General features: G+C 49.6%; 1 protein-coding gene across 2 annotated transcripts in view; it reads left to right on the forward strand.

Moving 5' to 3' along the window:
- The window catches only part of IRF5 (interferon regulatory factor 5), a 67,198-nt gene that overhangs the window by 40,164 nt on the left and 4,652 nt on the right, over positions 1-22,382 (forward strand). Inside the window, exons 5-7 of one of the 2 annotated variants that reach the window (XM_075345389.1) lie at positions 1,198-1,231; positions 1,733-2,038; positions 9,777-10,166. In XM_075345389.1, the coding sequence (XP_075201504.1) occupies positions 1,198-1,231; positions 1,733-2,038; positions 9,777-10,166 (730 nt within the window). The remainder of the gene's footprint in view (positions 1-1,197; positions 1,232-1,732; positions 2,039-9,776; positions 10,167-22,382) is intronic. The other variant, XM_075345390.1, reaches the window with a different exon arrangement.

Raw genomic sequence — 22,382 nt, forward strand, 5'->3', positions numbered from 1 at the left:
ACTTGGCAATCATTGGGGCTAAACTGCTGCAATGGAGGGGTGCTAATGGGGGTTATAGTGGGAGCCGCCTCCCTCTGTTAGGCTGCTTTCACACTACGTCTTTTTAACATGCGTCCTGAACGGTTTTTTTAACGCAGAAACGGATCCAGTGCAAATGCGTTTTCATTTCAATGCATTTGCAATGGACTCGCGTTAACATGCGTTCACCTGCATTTGTGTGCGTTATAGTGAGGATCCAGCGAGTTGCAGTTTTTTAACATCTTTCAAAAACGCTACTTGTAGCGTTTTTGAGCTGCGTCCAACTTCTGCAAATTGCTGGATCCTGACTAACAGCACACAAACGCATGTGAACGCTGGCGTGCTGATAGGCAGGATCCTGCTTGCTCTACTGAGCATGCCCAGAAGCCAGCCTCCATGATCAGTCTCTCTCTCTCTCCTCCCTCTGTCTCTCCCCCTCCCTCTCCTGTCTCTTTCTCCCACCTGAGAGCTGCGGACACTCGTAACCAAGGTAAATATCGGGTAACCACTTATCTTAGTTACCCGATGTTTACGTTGGTAACGTGTGCAGGGAGCCCGGCTCCTAGCAGCTGCAGACGCTTGTAACCAAAGTAAATATCGGGTATCCAAGCAAGTATACCCGATGTTTACCTTGGTTACGAGCCTCGCAGCTGTCAGATGCCGGCTCCCAGTCTGGCACGTTTAGTTCCCATCACTCCCGATCACATGACTCCAATGCCCGCCCCTAAACATCCAGTGACAGGATCCTGCAAAGTAACACATGCGTTTGCATGCATTTTTTGCTGTAAAAGCAGGATCCGCTTTTGCAGCAAAAAAACGTTCAGGACGCATGTTAAAAAGACTTAGTGTGAAAGCAGCCTTAACTATCTAGATGCCGTTGTCAGTATTGATAGCAGCATCTTGGGGTTAAATGGTCACGCTCAGCGTTAACACCAATCATGATCTATGCAGTACGATTTCAGCTCAGTAAAAAGGCATATTATGTCATTAAGGGGTTAAATGTTTGTGCATTAGTAGAATCAATTTGTGAATGGTATTTGTTTCAGGTTTGGCCATGAAGAAAGGACTTCAGAGCGCTAATGTGTTACTCCAAGCTGTGCAACCTATTCTGCCCTCATTTTCACTATGTATTATTGTAGCTGTATACTTTACTCACATGTATCATTTCTCATCTTTCAGATTGACCACATCTTCCCAATGCTGGACATCAGTGGTAAGTGCAGTGATAATGGGAGATTAGTAAAACAATACAAGCATGGCGCATACTTAGAGAGTGATTGTATCACGATGATCTCTGATGCACACAACTGTATTTTCATTCCAAGTGCTAGCCGTTCGGCATGTGAATAAAACCCCTCAACATATACAATTTTCCTCTGAGAATCGGATGACTCTTTCTCATTAAAGCTTATAGATCGTACTTTACATCTGGGTACGGTCTAATTTTCACTGATTGACTTAATGGAGATGGTGGAAAAACTTATTTACCCTCTGCACCTCCAGAAAAAGTGATCCCACTCTGACAAGACTTTAATCAGTCTGATTAGCATAAGTGGACCCTTTTCCGGGATGGATAGAAAAGTTATGTGAACCTATTCTGTCATAAACTGATTTGCTTGTATATGAATGTGTATTCTCCATATGAATGTGCAAGACACCTGTCATATGTAATGCAAATAGTTCTTTGGTGCTGCCACTTTTTTTTTTCTTTAAGATCCGTTGCCGCCTTACATTTGGCCTAAGTCAGAGCCCAATTTTGACTCCTGCGCAAACCTATTACAGCATAACATGCCTCCAACAGATGCTGTTGTAAAACCAACGGTCTCTGGAGGGTACCCTGGTGTGGAATTATCTCCACAAGGCATGGTATCCCAGCCTGTAGTCCATCCGCTGTCAGAACTAGTACCTGCAGGGAATATGGAGCCATCTCAAGATCCAGCACTTCCTATACAAGGAGCGATGTCTGCCCCCATTGAACAAGGAATACCAGAGTTGCTTATTAGTCCCCAGATGCTGCCATGTGAGTAGAAACATGTACCCTTCATTCACACAATGTTTTCAGGCATGATTATGATTTTATAAGATTTTCCTTTCCATATGGACTTGGGCCATGTTGATAGGCACACTTTGCTATAGAAGATGTGTGCCAATTATTGTTCAGTGAGGACTGTAGAAGTCCCCTACTGAAATCTTAAACCTTAAGTACCGTATTTTTCGGACTATAAGACGCACTTATGTCCGCGCTGCAGCAGCGCCTGCCGTGACCACGTGGGCCCGCTCATTACATATGCACGTCCTTCCTCCCGCCCATCTCTGAGCGCTGAAGACGGCGCTGACAGATGGGCGGGGATGCGCGCATGCTAAACAGCCAACCCGCATGATCACCCCTGGCAACTACAGCCTGGAGTGATCATGTGCGGCTGTATTCACTGTCCCCCGTGCATCATCAGCAGCGCAGGGGGCAGTGAATCAGTACACTCACCGTTCCCCTGCAGCACCGCGATCTCCTCCTGTCTATGCCGGCCGCAGCTGTGTAGAGACTAGCGGTGCTTACAGCGATGACGTCATCGCTGTGCGCACGTGTGCGACCGGCACAGACAGGAGGAGATCGCGGTGCTGCAGGGATCGTGGCCGGCTCCACACTCCAGCGGCGCCGTTGCCGGCACAGACATGGGGAGGAGCGATGCGTGGAGTGAGGAAAGGTGAGTATAAACATTTTTTTCTTCGGCGCTCCATTGGGAGACCCAGACGATTGGGTGTATAGCACTGCCTCCGGAGGCCACACAAAGCATTACACTAAAAAGTGTAAGGCCCCTCCCCTTCTGGCTATACACCCCCAGTGGGATCACTGGCTCACCAGTTTTCTGCTTTGTGCGAAGGAGGTCAGACATCCACGCATAGCTCCACTGTTTAGTCAGCAGCAGCTGCTGACTATGTCGGATGGAAGAAAAGAGGGCCCATACTAGGGTCCCCAGCATGCTCCCTTCTCACCCCACTTTATGTCGGCGGTGTTTGTTAAGGTTGAGGTACCCATTGCGGGTACGGAGGCTGGAGCCCACATGCTGTTTTCCTTCCCCATCCCCCTGAGGGGCTCTGAGGAAGTGGGATCTTACCGGCCCCCAAGCCCTGAGGCCGGGCTCCATCCACAGACCCATGGAACCTGCTGGATACGGAGCTGGGTACCGTTCAGGGACAAGGCCCTGCGACATTAAGGTACTCTGTGTCCCCGTTTGTACAGGCCGCGCACACTCCAGACTTGCTGGGTGTGCTAGTGCGCCGGGGACAGTAGCGCTGCGCGCTGGGGTTACAGTCACTACAGTTTGTCTGAGTGACTTTGTGTTGGGGACTGCCGCGCCGGCCGCTCCTGGAGCGGCGGCGCGGCTGCGACTTGTAGTGCGCCGGGGACTTAGCGCCGACCGTGCTTTTACGACGGCGGCGCTTATAAATCTAGTCCCCGGCTTTTGCGGCCTAGCTCCGCTTCGTTCCCGCCCCCACCCTGTCAATCAGGGCAAGGGAGAGACGCTGTACGTTTATTCAGCGCCGAGGGCTGGAGCCTTATTTACATGCTCCAGCCCTCTCACTGAGCACAGTGGGACGCAGGTTTCCTGCTCTTTGTCTGCACACGCCCAGGGCCCGCCCCTCTCCACAGGACGCCGGCAGCCATTCCTACATGCAGTCTGGCTGGAGAACGGACACAGGCTCTGGGAGACCCAGACAAGGGATTTCTGGCGACCACACACCCGCGTTTAGCGGGCGGTAAGCAGCACTTAAGTGCTGGCCCCACTAGTGCCACAGTGTGATATTTGTGTACTTTTTTCTCTGTACCATATATATATATATATATATTTTGCACTGTAAGGTCGCTTCTTGGCTGTATACCCCTATTGCTCTGAGGAGACGACAACATGTCATCTGCAAAACGCAAGGGTGCCAAGACACAGGCTGTGAACGCTGCTTGTGCCGCTTGTGGGGCTGATCTACCGGCAGGTTACAATGACCCCCATTGTGTGCAATGTTCGGTCCCTGTGCCACTTCGTCAGCCGGAGCCTATGGTGGTAGTGGCCCAGGCAGAGTCGCCGGTGAACCCTGTCCCGGTGACGGGGACAGAGTTTGCTGTTTTTGCTGACAGGATGTCTGTCACTATGACAAAAATCCTAGAGACCTTGCAGGCCAGGCCAGTTACTCAGTCCATGGACACTGCTGCGGCAATGTTCCCCGGTCCCCCTCAGTTGGAGTTAATCCGTGCTTCAAGGGGGTCCCAGGCATCTCAGCCTGACGGCTCTGATTCAGATGACAGTCCCAGGCAGCCTAAGCGTGCTCGCTGGGAGAGACCCTCCACGTCATCACGCGGATCAGGGTCTCAACGAGAAGAGTCTCTACATGATGAGACAGAGGAGGGGGATCAGGAGTCTAATCCTGAAACCGCTCTCAATCTGGATACTCCTGATGGTGACGCCATGGTAAATGACCTTTATAGGGGCCATCAATAGTCTATTGGAAATTTCTCCCCCTGCCCCTTCTGCAGAGGAGGCAGCTGCACTGCAGGAGAAGTTCCATTTCAGGTATCCCAAGCCTAAACTGAGTACTTTTCTGGACCACGCTGACTTCAGAGAATCAGTCCAGAAACACCATGCCTACCCAGATAAGCGTTTCTCCAAACGTCTTAAGGATACACGTTATCCCTTTCCCCCTGACGTGGTCAAACGCTGGACCCAGTGTCCAAAGGTGGATCCCCCAATCTCCAGGCTTGCAGCTAGATCCATAGTTGCAGTGGAAGATGGGGCTTCACTTAAAGATGCCAATGACAGACAGATGGACCTTTGGTTAAAGTCTGTCTATGAAGCTATCGGCGCGTCGTTTGCTCCAGCATTCGCGGCCGTGTGGGCACTCCAAGCTATTTCAGCTGGCCTGGCACAGGTGGACTCTATCATATGTCCAGCAGTGCCGCGAGTAGCGTCCCTAACCTCGCAAATGTCTGCGTTTGCGACTTACGCTATCAACGCTGTCCTGGACTCTACAAGCCGTACCTCAATTGCGTCTGCCAACTCTGTTGTCTTGCGCAGAGCCTTGTGGTTAAAGGAATGGAAAGCGGATTCTGCTTCCAAAAAATGTTTAACCAGCTTGCCGCTATCTGTAGATAGACTGTTTGGTGAACAATTGGCTGAAATCATTAAGCAATCCAAGGGTAAGGACTCCTCCTTACCCCAGCCCAGATCAAGCAAACCTCAACAGAGGAAGTGGCAGTCGAGGTTTCGGTCCTTTCGAGGCTCCAGCAAGACCCAATTCTCCTCGTCCAAAGGGACTCAGAAGGAGCAAAGGAGCTCAGATTCCTGGCGGGCTCAGTCACGCCCCAAGAAAGCAACCGGAGGAACCGCTTCCAAGGCGGCTGCCTCATGACTTTCGGCCTCAGCCCTCCGCATCCTCGGTCGGTGGCAGGCTCTCCCGCTTTTGCGACATTTGGCTGCCACAGGTCAAAGACCGGTGGGTAGCAGACATTTTGTCTCACGGGTACAGGATAGAATTCAGTTCTCGTCCTCCGCCTCGGTTCTTCAGAACCTCCCCACATCCCGACCGAGCAGATGCCCTTCTGCAGGCGGTGTGCTCACTAAAAGCAGAAGGAGTGGTGATCCCTGTTCCTCTGCAGGAACAAGGGCAAGGTTTTTACTCCAATCTCTTCGTGGTTCCAAAAAAGGACGGCTCGTTCCGTCCTGTTCTGGACCTAAAGCTGCTCAACAAGCATGTGAACGCCAGGCGGTTCCGGATGGAATCCCTCCGCTCTGTCATTGCCTCAATGTCTCAAGGAGATTTCCTTGCATCAATAGACATCAAAGATGCTTATCTCCACGTGCCGATTGCTACAGAGCACCAACGTTTTCTACGTTTCGTGATAGGAGACGACCATCTCCAGTTCGTAGCTCTGCCATTTGGTCTGGCGACAGCCCCACGGGTTTTCACCAAGGTCATGGCGGCAGTGGTAGCAGTCTTGCATTCTCAGGGACATTCGGTGATCCCTTACTTAGACGATCTACTTGTCAAAGCACCCTCTCAAGAGGCATGCCAACACAGCCTGAATGTTGCGCTGGAGACTCTCCAGACTTTCGGGTGGATCATCAACTTTTCAAAGTCAAACCTGGCACCGACTCAATCACTAACGTATCTTGGCATGGAGTTTCATACTCTCTCAGCGATAGTGAAGCTTCCGCTGGACAAGCAGCGGTCTCTACGGACAGGGGTGCAGTCTCTCCTTCAGGGTCAGTCGCACCCCTTAAGGCGCCTCATGCACTTCCTAGGGAAGATGGTGGCAGCAATGGAGGCAGTCCCGTTCGCGCAGTTTCATCTGCGTCCACTTCAATGGGACATTCTCCGCCAGTGGGACGGGAAGACAACTTCCCTAGACAGGAAAGTCTCCCTTTCTCAGACGGCCAAGGATTCTCTGCTATGGTGGCTCCTTCCCACCTCATTAACGCAGGGAAGATCATTCCTGCCCCCATCCTGGGCAGTGGTCACGACAGACGCGAGTCTGTCAGGGTGGGGAGCAGTTTTTCTCCACCACAGGGCTCAAGGGACGTGGACTCAGCAGGAGTCCACCCTTCAGATCAATGTTCTGGAAATCAGGGCAGTGTATCTTGCCCTATTAGCCTTCCAGCAGTGGCTGGAAGGAAAGCAGATCCGAATTCAGTCGGACAACTCCACAGCGGTGGCATACATCAACCACCAAGGAGGGACACGCAGTCGGCAAGCCTTCCAGGAAGTCGGGCGGATTCTGATGTGGGTAGAGGAAAGAGCTTCCACCATATCAGCAGTTCACATCCCGGGCGTAGAAAACTGGGAAGCAGACTTCCTCAGTCGCCAGGGCATGGACGCAGGGGAATGGTCCCTTCACCCGGACGTGTTTCAGGAAATCTGCCGCCGCTGGGGGGTGCCGGACGTCGACCTAATGGCGTCTCGGCACAACAACAAGGTCCCGACCTTCATAGCGCGGTCTCGCGATCAAAGAGCTCTGGCGGCAGACGCCTTAGTGCAAGATTGGTCGCAGTTCCGGCTCCCTTATGTGTTTCCACCTCTGGCACTCTTGCCCAGAGTGTTACGCAAGATCAGATCCGATTGCGGCCGCGTCATACTCGTCGCCCCAGACTGGCCGAGGAGGTCGTGGTACCCGGATCTGTGGCATCTCACGGTCGGCCAACCGTGGGCACTACCAGACTGACCAGACTTACTGTCCCAAGGGCCGTTTTTCCATCGGAATTCTGCGGCCCTGAACCTGACTGTGTGGCCATTGAGTCCTGGATCCTAGCGTCTTCAGGATTATCCCAAGGGGTCGTTGCCACCATGAGACAGGCTAGGAAGTCCACTTCTGCTAAGATCTACCACAGAACGTGGAAGATTTTCTTATCCTGGTGCTCTGCACAAGGAGTATCTCCCTGGCCATTCGCGTTACCTGTCTTTCTTTCCTTCCTGCAATCTGGGTTGGAAAAGGGCTTGTCGCTCGGCTCCCTTAAAGGGCAAGTCTCGGCACTATCCGTGTTTTTTCAGAAGCGTCTAGCACGACTTTCTCAGGTGCGCACGTTCCTGCAGGGGGTTTGTCATATCGTACCTCCGTACAGGCGGCCGTTAGATCCGTGGGATCTAAACAAGGTCCTTGTTACTCTCCAGAAGCCGCCCTTCGAGCCTCTGAGGGATGTGTCACTTTCTCGACTCTCACAGAAAGTGGCCTTTCTGGTAGCGGTCACGTCTCTTCGGAGAGTGTCTGAACTAGCAGCGCTGTCATCCAAAGCTCCTTTCCTGGTGTTCCACCAGGACAAGGTAGTGCTGCGCCCCATTCAGGAGTTTCTCCCTAAGGTGGTATCCTCTTTTCATCTTAATCAGGATATCTCCTTGCCTTCCTTTTATCCGCATGCAGTTCATCGGTATGAAAAGGATTTACATTTGTTGGATCTGGTGAGAGCACTCAGAATCTACATTTCCCGCACGGCGCCCCTGCGCCGCTCGGATGCACTCTTTGTCCTTGTCGCTGGTAAGCGCAAAGGGTCGCAGGCTTCCAAAGCCACCCTGGCTCGATGGATCAAAGAACCAATTCTTGAAGCCTACCGTTCTGCTGGGCTTCCGGTTCCATCAGGGCTGAAGGCCCATTCTACCAGAGCCGTGGGTGCGTCCTGGGCATTACGACACCAGGCTACGGCTCAACAGGTGTGCCAGGCAGCTACCTGGTCGAGTCTGCACACTTTCACCAAACATTATCAGGTGCATACCTATGCTTCGGCGGACGCCAGCCTAGGTAGAAGAGTCCTGCAGGCGGCAGTTGCCTCCCCGTAGGGGAGGGCTGTCTTTGCAGCTCTAACATGAGGTATTTCTTTACCCACCCAGGGACAGCTTTTGGACGTCCCAATCGTCTGGGTCTCCCAATGGAGCGCCGAAGAAGGGAATTTTGTTACTTACCGTAAATTCCTTTTCTTCTAGCTCCTATTGGGAGACCCAGCACCCGCCCTGTTGTCCTTCGGGATTTTTGGTTGTTTTTCGGGTACACATGTTGTTCATGTTGAATGGTTTTCAGTTCTCCGATGTTACTTCGGAGTGAATTTGTTTAAACCAGTTCTTGGCTTTCCTCCTTCTTGCTTTTGCACTAAAACTGGTGAGCCAGTGATCCCACTGGGGGTGTATAGCCAGAAGGGGAGGGGCCTTACACTTTTTAGTGTAATGCTTTGTGTGGCCTCCGGAGGCAGTGCTATACACCCAATCGTCTGGGTCTCCCAATAGGAACTAGAAGAAAAGGAATTTACGGTAAGTAACAAAATTCCCTTCTTTTTTTGTGTGCCACAGGATGCAGGACATATAGCAGGATGGCTGGGGGCATATAGCAGGATGGGGGTATATAGCAGGATGCGGCCATATGCCAGGATGGGGGTATATAGCAGGATGCGGCCATATGCCAGGATGAGTTATATAGCAGGATGGGAGCACATACCAGGATGGCAGTATATAGCAGGATGGGGGCTATACCAGGATGAGGGACATATATATATATATACAGGGCAGGAGGATCATTACCTGGATGGGATACCGTAGTAGAGAATTTGGGGACATTACCCCCATAATAGTGTCAGCAGCAGATCCTTGCCCCATAAGTGTGTCATGATGACCACATTTTTTGCTTAAAATTTTATTTTCCTTCTCTAAAACCAGGGTGCGTCTTATAGTCCGAAAAATACGGTAAGCTAGGTGATCTTACACTATAGAGATAATGGTTGTACAATTTGGAGACAGGGTCTTAATGGAAAAGCAGTGTGACACCTCAAAGAAAACATGGTGGATACATTGTGCTCATGTGGTTTAGTGACTAAAGGTTCACACTGGGTTTATTCAGCAATTTTCTTATGACAGCTTCCACTCTGTAACTTATTTGAATTAGAAAAAAGTGCATCTGCATGACAATGCATACAGACCTCCTAAATATAGATATAGACCTGTATAACGCACCCAGACCAGACTCTCCATAATGAGCCCGGAAACCAGCCTTTGCTGCATTTCTTCCTTGCCCATTGGTATGGCTGGATTTTTGTGCACTGCCCATACCTGGCATGGTGGGTGATTTTCAGCTGTGCGGCACGACCCCTGGGGTACACACATTGCAGGTTGAGAAGTGTTGTTTTTGAGAATTGATTTATGATGAAATGACAAATGTCCCTCTGCATTGCAGTTTCTGAGCCTGACAATATTGGGTGAAGCCCCCTTTTTACTGAACCTTTACTTTCTTTTTGCAGTGACTGACTTGGAAATAAAATTCCTATATAGAGGGAAGCAAGCAGGAGCAATGATTGTCAGTAACCCTCATGGCTGCCGCCTGTTTTACAGTAATCTTGAGCCAACACCAGAGCAAGTAGAATTGTTTGGTCCTACGACTTTGGAGCAGGTTCGCTTTCCCGGAACTAATGACATCAGTAATGAGAAACAGAAGTTTTACACTAACCATCTATTGGATGTTATGGACCGAGGACTTATTCTTACCCTGCAAGGGCAGGATATTTATGCCATCCGTTTGTGCCAGTGCAAAGTTTTCTGGTCCGGACCATGTGCAAACAATCTAGCTGGACCCAACCCCATAGAGAGAGAGAAGAGAATCAAAATATTCAGCCTGGAGACCTTTTTAAATGGTGAGAGTTAAGCTTTAGTTTAGAAATAGTTGATCGTATTCGCAGAAAACTGCAGTCACAAACTGAAAATCATCAACAAGAAGCAGTGCGGTCTGTGCTCTTAAAATGAATGCTTGATTAGAAAATTACCTACTGATTTAATGGCGTTAAAACCTTGTTTTCATAATGGCCACTAAGCCTAGTATTAGACCCATACATCCTGTTTTCAGCAGCCACATGGACATTTGCTACAATAAATAGGCTCTGATCCTAATTAATTGTACAAAAGTATTTTCTCATGCTCTGACCTGGGTGAAGGTCTTTGTCAATTAGACAGCCCGAGAGATCATGAAAATATCCTACCAAATGTCACAAACGGCACTCCGTAGCCTTCAATTGTCAGAACACTATGCAATTGACTGACCATTGATGGATGAGGCGATGGCTGCTTTTGCTACTGTGCCACTTGTTGGGCGCTTTCACAGTCAACGTATAGTATATACACAACAGATTCCAAAGCATGGAATACTATATGTTCACGATGAAAAGCGTCCAATAATTGGCACAGTACCAAAAGCAGCCATCGCCGCATCCATTGTTCTTCAGTCAATTGCATATTGTTCTGACAATTGAAGGCCGCAGAGTACTGTTCATGACATATATATTATATAATAGATAGAGAGAGATATATCTCTATCTCCTCAGTACGGTCACTGGCAAGCTCAACAATAACAAAGACAATGGTACTGGTAACATTTAGCCTCACAAGGCTTCAGGGATGGGGTTTATAGAGCAAGAAGAATAAAGTTATTACTTGTTATATATTTAAACCCTTCACACGGCCATTTTTCGGGATTGTTTTGTTTTTCTCCCTTTCTTTCTAGATGCATAACTTTTTTCTTACTTTTCTGTCAATAAAGCCATAAGGTCGGCTTCTTTTTCCGGGTCAAATTGTACTTTTGAATGACCACCTGCCACTTATTGTTCTGGAAAACAGGTAGAAAATTCCAAGTGCTGTGAAATTACAAAACCAATGCAATTCCACAATGGTATCTTAGGTTCTGTATTTACAGTCTTCACTATATTTCAAAACTAACCTGGCAGTATGATGTAGAGTTTTGGGGGAGTTGTGTTTTTGTTTGTTTTTCTTTTGTTAATTTAAACGGTGAAAACAAATTCTAAAGTTTTTGTATTGAAAAAAAATGTGCTTTCTTCGGCGCTCCATTGGGAGACCCAGACGATTGGGTGTATAGCACTGCCTCCGGAGGCCACACAAAGCAATTACACCAAAAAGTGTAAGGCCCCTCCCCTTCTGGCTATACACCCCCAGTGGGATCACTGGCTCACCAGTTTTCTGCTTTGTGCGAAGGAGGTCAGACATCCACGCATAGCTCCACTGTTTAGTCAGCAGTAGCTGCTGACTATATCGGATGGAAGAAAAGAGGGCCCATATGGGGCCCCCAGCATGCTCCCTTCTTACCCCACTTGTGGTTTGTAAGGTTGAGGTACCCATTGCGGGTACGGAGGCTGGAGCCCACATGCTGTTTTCCTTCCCCATCCCCCTGAGGGGCTCTAAGGAAGTGGGATCTTACCGGCCACCAAGCCCTGAGGCCGGGCTCCATCCACAGACCCATTGAACCTGCTGGATGTGGAGCGGGAGTGCCGTTCAGGGACAAGGCCCTGCAACTTTCAGGTACTCTGTGTCCCCGTATGGCAGGCCACGCACACCCCAGGCTTGCTGGGTGTGCTAGTGCGCCGGGGACTGTAGCGCGGTGCGCTGGGCTTATAGTCCCCGCAGATTACTGGGGGACTTTGTGTGTGGATCGCCGCGCCGACCGCCCCTGGAGCGGCGGCGCAGCTGCGACTTGTAGTGCGCCGGGGACGCGCCGACCGCGCTTTTACGGCGGCGGCGCTTCTAACTTTAGTCCCCGGTTTTCTGCGGCCTAGCTCCGCTTCGTTAACGCCCCCCACCCTGTCAATCAGGGTAGGGGAGAGACGTTGTTCAATCGGCAGCGCCGAGGGCTGGAGCACGATTTACATGCTCCAGCCCTCTCACTGAGCACAGTAGGACACAGGCTTCGCGCTTTTTCTCTGTGCACGCCCTAGGCCCGCCCCCAGGCTTGCAGCTCCCCAGGACGCCGGCAGCCATTATACACATGCAGTCTGGCTGGAGAACGGACGCAGGCTCTGAGGGACCCAGGCTAGGGGTTTCTGGCGACCACACACCCGCGCTAAGCGGGCGGTAAGCAGCACATACGTGCGGCCCCACTAGTGCCACAGTGTTATATTTGTGTGCTGCACTGTAAGGTCGCTTCTTGGCTGTACACCCTATATTGCTTTGAGGAGACAACAGCATGTCATCCGCAAAACGCAAGGGTGCCAAGGCACGGGCTGTATACACTGCTTGTGCAGCATGTGGGGCTAATCTACCAGCAGGCTCCAACGACTCTCATTGTGTGCAATGTTCAGTCCCAGTGGCACTTCGTCAGCCAGAGCCTATTGTGGTGGTAGCCCAGGCAGAGACGCCTGTGAACCCTACCCCGGTGACGGGGACAGAATTTGCAGTCTTTGCTGATAAAATGTCTGTGACTATGACAAAAATCCTGGAGACCTTGCAGTCCAGGCCAGTTGCTCAGACCATGGACACCGCTGTGTCTATGTTCCCCGGCCCCCCTCAGCTGGAATTAATCCGTAATTCAAGGGGGTCCCAGGCATCACAGGCTGAGGGCTCTGACTCCGATGACAGTCCCAGTCCGCCTAAGCGAGCTCGCTGGGAGAGACCCTCCACGTCATCACGCGGATCAGGGTCTCAGCGAGAAGGGTCTCTATATGATGGCTCAGAGGTGGGTGATCAGGAGTCTTGTCCTGACGCCGCACTCAATTTGGATACGCCAGATGGTGACGCCATGGTAAATGACCTTATAGCGGCCATCAATAGGCTGTTGGATATTTCTCCCCCAGCCCCTTCTGCAGAGGAGGCAGCTGCACAGCAGGAGAAATTCCATTTCCTGTATCCCAAGCGTAAATTGAGTACTTTTCTGGACCACTCTGACTTCAGAGAATCCATCCAGAAACACAATACTTATCCGGACAAGCGTTTTTCTAAACGCCTTAAGGATACACGTTATCCTTTTCCCCCTGACGTGGTCAAACGCTGGACCCAGTGTCCAAAAGTGGACCCTCCAATATCCAGGCTTGCAGCTAGATCCATAGTTGCAGTGGAGGATGGGGCTTCACTTAAAGATGCCAATGACAGACAGATGGACCTTTGGTTGAAATCTGTCTATGAAGCTTTTGGCGCGTCGTTTGCTCCAGCATTCGCGGCCGTGTGGGCGCTCCAAGCTATTTCAGCTGGTCTGGCACAGGTGGACTCTCTCATACGTCCAGCAGTGCCGCAAGTGGCGTCCCTAACTACGCAAATGTCTGCGTTTGCGACCTACGCTATCAATGCGGTACTGGACTCTACGAGCCGTACCTCAATGGCATCCGCCAACTCTGTAGTTTTGCGCAGAGCCTTGTGGTTAAAGGAATGGAAAGCAGATTCTGCTTCTAAAAAATGTTTAACCAGCTTGCCATTATCGGGAGACAGACTGTTTGGTGAGCAATTGGCGGAAATCATTAAACAGTCCAAAGGTAAGGACTCCTCCTTACCCCAGCCCAGATCAAGCAAACCTCCACAGAGGAAGTGGCAGTCAAAGTTTCGGTCCTTTCGAGGCTCGGGCAAGCCCCAATTCTCCTCGTCCAAAGGGACTCAGAAGGAGCAAAGGAGCTCTGATTCCTGGCGGGCTCACTCACGCCCCAAGAAAGCAACCGGAGGTACCGCTTCCAAGGCGGCTGCCTCATGACTTTCGGCCGCCTCCCTCCGCATCCTCGGTCGGTGGCAGGCTCTCCCGCTTTTGCGACATTTGGCTGCCACAGGTCAAAGACCGGTGGGTAACAGACATTTTGTCTCACGGGTACAGGATAGAGTTCAGTTCTCGTCCTCCGCCTCGGTTCTTCAGAACTTCCCCACATCCCGACCGAGCAGATGCCCTTCTGCAGGCGGTGAATTCTCTAAGAGCAGAAGGAGTGGTGGTCCCTGTTCCTCTTCAGGAACGAGGTCAAGGTTTTTACTCCAATTTCTTTGTGGTGCCAAAAAAGGACGGCTCATTCCGTCCTGTTCTGGACCTAAAACTGCTCAACAAGCATGTGAACGCCAGGCGGTTCCGGATGGAATCCCTCCGCTCAGTCATTGCCTCAATGTCTCAAGGAGATTTCCTAGCATCAATAGACATCAAGGATGCTTATCTCCACGTGCCGATTGCTACAGAGCACCAACGCTTTCTACGCTTCGTGATAGGAGACGACCATCTTCAGTTCGTAGCTCTGCCATTTGGTCTGGCGACAGCCCCACGGGTGTTCACCAAGATCATGGCGGCAGTGGTAGCAGTCTTGCACTCTCAGGGACACTCTGTGATCCCTTACTTGGACGACCTACTGGTCAAGGCACCCTCTCAAGAGGCATGCCAACTCAGCTTGACTGTTGCACTGGAGACTCTCCAGACGTTCGGGTGGATCATCAACTTCTCATAGTCAAATCTGTCACCGACCCAATCACTAACGTATCTTGGCATGGAGTTTCATACTCTCTCAGCGATAGTGAAGCTTCCGCTGGACAAGCAGCGGTCTCTACAGACTGGGGTGCAGGCTCTCCTTCAAAGTCAGTCGCACTCCTTAAGACGCCTCATGCACTTCCTCGGGAAGATGGTGGCGGCAATGGAGGCGGTTCCGTTTGCGCAGTTTCATCTGCGCCCACTTCAATGGGACATTCTCCGCCAATGGGACGGGAAGTCAAAATCCCTGGACAGGAAAGTCTCCCTTTCCCAGACGGCCAAGGACTCTCTGCATTGGTGGCTTCTTCCCACCTCATTATCACAGGGAAGATCCTTCCTACCACCGTCTTGGGCGGTGGTCACGACAGACGCGAGTCTGTCAGGGTGGGGAGCAGTTTTTCTCCACCACAGGGCTCAGGGTACGTGGACTCAGCAGGAGTCCACCCTTCAGATCAATGTTCTGGAAATCAGAGCAGTGTATCTTGCCCTACTAGCCTTCCAGCAGTGGCTGGAAGGAAGGCAGATCCGAATTCAGTCGGACAACTCCACAGCGGTGGCATACATCAACCACCAAGGGGGGACACGCAGTCGGCAAGCCTTCCAGGAAGTCCGGCGGATTCTGATGTGGGTGGAAGCCACGGCCTCCACCATATCCGCAGTTCACATCCCCGGCGTAGAAAACTGGGAAGCAGACTTCCTCAGTCGCCAGGGCATGGACGCAGGGGAATGGTCCCTTCACCCAGACGTGTTTCAGGAAATCTGTCACCGATGGGGAAGGCCGGACGTCGACCTCATGGCGTCCCGGCACAACAACAAGGTCCCAACCTTCATGGCACGGTCTCGCGATCAAAGAGCGCTGGCGGCAGACGCCCTAGTGCAAGATTGGTCGCAGTTCCGGCTCCCTTATGTGTTTCCACCTCTGGCACTCTTGCCCAGAGTGCTACGCAAGATCAGATCCGATTGCAGCCGCGTCATACTCGTCGCCCCAGACTGGCCGAGGAGGGCGTGGTATCCGGATCTGTGGCAGCTCACGGTCGGCCAACCGTGGGCACTACCAGACTGACCAGACTTACTGTCCCAAGGGCCGTTTTTCCATCGGAATTCTGCGGCCCTGAACCTGACTGTGTGGCCATTGAGTCCTGGATCCTAGCGTCTTCAGGATTATCCCAAGGGGTCGTTGCCACCATGAGACAGGCTAGGAAGCCCACGTCCGCTAAGATCTACCACAGAACGTGGAGGATATTCTTATCCTGGTGCTCTGCTCAGGGAGTGTCCCCCTGGCCATTTGCATTGCCTACCTTTCTTTCTTTCCTGCAATCTGGGTTAGAAAAAGGTTTGTCGCTCGGCTCCCTTAAAGGTCAGGTCTCGGCGCTATCCGTCTTTTTTCAGAGGCGTTTGGCACGCCTTCCTAGGGTGCGCACGTTCCTACAGGGGGTTTGCCATATCGTACCCCCGTACAAGCGGCCGTTAGATCCATGGGATCTGAACAGGGTACTAGTTGCCCTCCAGAAGCCGCCCTTCGAGCCTCTGAGGGAGGTTTCACTTTCTAGACTATCACAGAAAGTGGCTTTTCTGGTAGCGATCACATCTCTTCGGAGAGTGTCTGAGCTGGCAGCGCTATCATCCAAGGCTCCCTTCCTGGTCTTCCACCAGGACAAGGTAGTGCTGCGCCCCATTCAGGAGTTTCTCCCGAAGGTGGTATCCTCTTTTCATCTTAATCAGGATATCTCTTTGCCTTCGTTTTGTCCTCATGCAGTTCATCGGTATGAGAAGGATTTACATTTGTTGGATCTGGTGAGAGCACTCAGAATCTACATTTCCCGCACGGCGCCCTTGCGCCGTTCGGATGCACTCTTTGTCCTTGTCGCTGGTAAGCGCAAAGGGTCGCAGGCTTCTAAGGCCACCCTGGCTCGATGGATCAAAGAACCAATTCTTGAAGCCTACCGTTCTGCTGGGCTTCCGGTTCCATCAGGGCTGAAGGCCCATTCTACCAGAGCCGTGGGTGCGTCCTGGGCATTGCGACACCAGGCTACGGCTCAACAGGTGTGCCAGGCAGCTACCTGGTCGAGTCTGCACACTTTCACCAAACATTATCAGGTGCATACCTATGCTTCGGCGGACGCCAGCCTAGGTAGAAGAGTCCTGCAGGCGGCAGTTGCCTCCCTATAGGGGAGGGCTGTCTTGCAGCTCTAACATGAGGTATTCTTTACCCACCCAGGGACAGCTTTTGGACGTCCCAATCGTCTGGGTCTCCCAATGGAGCGCCGAAGAAGAAGGGAATTTTGTTACTTACCGTAAATTCCTTTTCTTCTAGCTCCTATTGGGAGACCCAGCACCCGCCCTGTTGTCCTTCGGGATTTTTGGTTGTTTTTCGGGTACACATGTTGTTCATGTTGAACGGTTTTCAGTTCTCCGACGTTACTTCGGAGTGAATTTGTTTAAACCAGTTATTGGCTTTCCTCCTTCTTGCTTTTGCACTAAAACTGGTGAGCCAGTGATCCCACTGGGGGTGTATAGCCAGAAGGGGAGGGGCCTTACACTTTTTGGTGTAATTGCTTTGTGTGGCCTCCGGAGGCAGTGCTATACACCCAATCGTCTGGGTCTCCCAATAGGAGCTAGAAGAAAAGGAATTTACGGTAAGTAACAAAATTCCCTTCTTTACTGTTATTTTTTAAGACTTGGAACACTTTCGTTTTTGGGGATCTGGCTTTTTTTTTTTTTTTGTCCTGTGATGACTGTTATAATCATACTATGTTGGTGTAAATGTGGTGGTTTTGGGAATTTCTGTTCACAGCGATGCCTAATGTTTTATATATATATATATATATATATATATATGTGTGTGTGTGTGTGTGTGTGTGTGTGTGTGTGTGTGTGTGTGTATGTATGTGTATATATATATGTATATATGTGTATATATATATTACTTTAACTGTTTTATTTTTAATGAGGCAAAGGTGATTTGAGCTTTTTTTTTTTTTTCATACTGTTAAAACTTATTGTTGTGTTTACTACTCCTCTTAGGAGGACTACTTGAAGCTGCAATACTCCGATCGCCTGTGCAGCACAAAGGCTGTTTTCTTCTAAATGCGGCTCTCAGCCAGCATCACAGGGACTGTCATGACAGACACCAGGCTAATCAGCTGACCTCTGCCTATCGTGACAACCCATTGGTGCCCCATAACCACATCACGGGGCTGCCGATGGGAGCGGGAAATGAGGTGCTCCCCACCGGTGCTTGCGAAATCCCACAGACGTGGGTGGAGTGGGGCTTGAAACCTTCAGCTGTTAACCTGGTAAATGCCGCTGTCAATCTCTGATACAGGTGCTAGTAGGGGGACGTGTCATTGCACGTGCCCATCGTTGCGGCTGTGATGTGATCGTTGGGCAGTGATGGGTTGCCATGACAGTCTAAGGTCTGCTGAAGAACCCCATGCCGGTCATTCTGATACTTCCATAAAAGTCTGATCTATAAATTAATCCAATTGTTAAATGTAACGAGAAAAAAAAAAATGCTATCGGTAAAAACATTACTAAATTGACAGTGTTACGGTTCACCAGGCCTCATACGGTTATGGCATTTTGAAGAAGGGGGGGGAAATGAAAACAACCCCAAGAAACTAGCCCAGTCATGAAGGGGTTAAAGTCCCATGATAGTTGGGGACCTTTTGAGGACTTGCTTTGGGGGTGACAAGCTTTAATGGAAATCTATTAACCTGCAGCTATGGGGTTAATTGGCAGTTTAATAGCATTCTGATGCTGTGCGGCTGCCGCACCGAGGGCCACGCTGCTTGGAGGAAATGATCTTTATTCCTCCTGGCAGTCTCTGAAAGTGATGGCACCGGTGCAATTTCAGTCACTGCTCTTTGCATATTGAGCAGTGGCTGTAACCTCCCTCCTGACACTGACTGACAGCCATCGAATGCAGGTTAAGGCTATGTGCGCACGTTGCGTACAGTTCACTGCAGAAATTTCTGCAGCGATCTGAAGAGCACACGTGCGCTTTAAATCGCTGCAGAAATGTCCGTAGTGAAAGCCGATTCCATGCGCTCTGCCTGCAGCTCCTGCCATAGACAGAGCAGGAGCTGCCGGCAAAGCGCAGGAAAGAAGTGACATGTCACTTCTTTTTACGCAGCGCTTCGGCAGTAGCCAAAGCGCTGCGCTCTTAAACGCCACGTGCGCACGGCCCCTGCACAATCTCCATAGACTGTGCAGGGGACGCATGCAGTTACGCTGCGCTACAAAGCGCAGCGTAACTGCATGTATTTACGCAACGTGCGCACATAGCCTAACAGCGTTTTCTTACCCAACAGGTTCCCTTTGTTACATGGTTTACCTTTTTTATTATGATCCTTTCTGAGAATATAGTGAGATCTCTGAAAAGTGTTCTGTAAATAACAGAAATGAGTGTAATTGGAGCACGTGCTCATGATCAGGCTTCCACACATTGTGTACGCAGTGTGTTTTCTCTTCCAGAGATAATAGTGTCCTGTACGGGAGAACTCTGCATCTGTCTCAACAATCAGGGTTCTGGGCACAGCATATTTTGTTCTACCTCTCAGAACACTAGCGTCTCCGCAAGAATAAATTGACATGCTGCTCCTCAGGTCACTTTACGGAGCTTTAAAAAGAAGCAGTGGGCATGGGATTTTTATAAATTCATCCACTGTGCTTGTACTGTACAACACAGCTTTTTGGACCCATCTAAAACCCTTTTAACACTTCCTAAGGGTACATGCCAATGATCAGAGTGTCTAGTTTGACATTTTGCAAAGCTTTTTTTATCTTATATAGATATGGAAAATTGAGAAAATATTATCAAAACTTTGTATATTTTTCTTTCTCCATAAAAATCATATTTAAACAAGGTTATTTTCTGATGACACTCTGTCTTCTCCTGTTTTTCTTGTTTGTTTTGTTTGCGACCTGACAGCACAATTGAACTAAGTGCATCTCCTCTCCCCAGGCGCATTAACCAGGGATTGTCCTGTAGTGGACAAACCTTTTTTTTTAAAGGAGAAACTGTCAGCAGGTTTATGTGACCTAACCTGAGAGCAGTATGATGTAGAAACAGAGAATCTGATTCCAGCAATGTGTCACTTACTGGGCTGCGTAGTGTAGTTTTGATACAATTCTTGTTCTATCAGCAGGATATTTTCATTAGAAGACTGTTTGATGCGCTATCATGTACTCTAACCACGTGTCCACCACTAATGCTCAGCTTACTCTGTACATTGTGCAGCATTCAGAGAACTGGTAGCTCTGCAGCAGATAAGGCTACTTTCACATCAGCGTTTTGACGGTCGGCAAAAAAACGCATATGATCGTATCCTTTACAAATGCGTTGTCATTAAAATGCATTTGCAATGGAATTGCAGCAATTTGCGTTCACTTGCGGTTGTGTGCGGCACACACTGGATCCGGTGAGATGCAGTATTTTATCTTTTTTCAAAAACGCTACTTGTAGCGTTTTTGACCTCTGACAAAATACTGCATCTCACCGGATACTTCATATTGCGGAGGTACCTGCAATGCTTTTGAATGAGTCGGATCCTGCTCTACCGGAAGTCACTGCATTCTGGTAGGCAGAATCCTGTTTTCAGAACTGAGCATGCCCAGAAAGCAGTTCCTCCCCCATGCTTTCTAGTGCAGCTGCATCAGTTGAAGAAAGAAGACAGAAGAAAGAAGACCAGGGGTGAAAGGGAGTAATAAAGATGGAGTCCCTAAGTAGGTCTGTGTATTTATATCTAATAAAGTATATTTTTTTCTCTGTGTGATGGTTTTTTTTATTTTTTTTATTTTTTTTAACACTTTATTGGAGATTCTTAATGGCCGGGTCAAACTTGGCCTGCCATTAAGAATCTCGGGCTTTATATCAGCTGGTAAAACAAAGCTGTTATTAACCCCATTTTTCCCAGCGTGCCACCTAGCACCAGGGCTGCTGGAGGAGTTGGATACAGCGCCAGAAGTTAGTGCTTCTATGAAAGCGCCGTTTTCTGGGGCGGCTGCGGACTGCAATTTGCAGCGAGGGGGGGGGGGGGGGCAGAAAGCTTTGGCCACCCTGCACTGCAGATTCCAATCCCCAGCTGCCTAGTTGTACCTGGCTGGACAAAAAAATTAAGCAAAGCCCACGTCGGGTTTTTTTTTTTTATTTCATGAAATAATGGGGGCAGCCCGTACCTGCCTTCTGTACCTGGCTAGCATACAAAAATATGGCGAAGCAGATGTGTTTTGTTTTTTGGGCAAAAAACTAAAAAGGGCTTCCCTGGATTTTCCATTGCCAGTGAAGGTAACAGGGTTAGCAGTGGGTAGCTACTTGGGTTACCTTTAGCAATACAAAATGCAGCGGGAGCCCACGCGTTTTTGTGTTTTTGGGTTTTTTTTACCCCCAACCCTAGAATTGTGTTTTGGGTTGTTTTTTTGCTTTTGAATGAGTCGGATCCTGCTCTACCGGAAGTCACCGTATTCTGGTAGGCAGAATCCTGTTTTCAGAACTGAGCATGCCCAGAAAGCAGTTCCTCCCCCATGCTTTCTAGTGCAGCTCCATCAGTCGAAGACAGAAGAAAGAAGACCAGGAACGTGGAGGGGTGAAAGGGAGTAATAAAGATGGAGTCTCTAAGTGTGCCTGTGTATTTATTTCTAATAAAATATTTTTTCTCTGTATGATTTTTTTTTTTTTTTTTTTTTTAACCCTTTATTGGAGATTTTTAATGGCTGGGTCAAACTTGGCCTGACATTAAGAATCTCGGGCTTTATATCAGCTGGTAAAACAAAGCTGTTATAACCACTTATTACCAGGGCTGCTGGAGGAGTTGGTACACAGCGCCAGAAGATAGCGCTTCTATGAAAGCGCCATTTTCTGGGGTGGCTGCGGACTGCAATTCGCAGTGGGGGGGGGGCAGAAAGCTTGGGCTACCCTGTGCTGTGGATTCCAATCCCCAGCTGCCTAGTTGTACCTGGCTGGACACAAAAATTGGCCAAAAAATTTTTTTTTTTTTTTCCATGAAATTTTAAAAGGGCTTCACTATATTTTTGGTTCCTAACCGGGTACAACTAGGATGCTGGGGTTGGGGGCAGCCCGTATCTGCCTGCTGTACGTGGCTACCACACAAAAAATATGGCAAAGCCCACGTTTTTTTTTTTGTTTTTTAGTTTTTGGGCAAAAAAAAAGGGCTTCCCTGGATTTTTTCCATTGCCAGTGAAGGTAACACCAAGCCAGTAGCTGCTTGGGTTACCCTTAGGAATAGAAAATACAGCGGGAGCCCATTTTTTTTTTTTTTTTTTTTTTAACGAATGAAAGAAAAAAAAAAAATAGACATGGGCTTTGCCCATCGAGCATTTTACTGCTCACTTATCCCTACTCCTGACCACACAGCCAGCAGAACAAGTAATCAGATCAGCAGACTCCAGTCGGCCGATTACTTGTTCTGTGTCCCGCTGCATCCATCGCAGTGTGTGCGGGCTTTGAGGTCAGCTGAGTTCGGCCGGCACTGGAGTCGGCTGATGTGAGCTCCAGTGCCGGCCGAACTAAGTCAACCTTAGTATCCTCATCTGATATTTTTTTTTTTTTTTTTTTTTTTTAATATACACTGGATTCTCTAATGATCAAGAGAAATATCTCAGTAAATATGTATGCACATTCTTT

This window comes from Anomaloglossus baeobatrachus, chromosome 4, assembly GCF_048569485.1.
Source record: "Anomaloglossus baeobatrachus isolate aAnoBae1 chromosome 4, aAnoBae1.hap1, whole genome shotgun sequence".
Lineage (NCBI taxonomy): Eukaryota > Metazoa > Chordata > Amphibia > Anura > Aromobatidae > Anomaloglossus > Anomaloglossus baeobatrachus.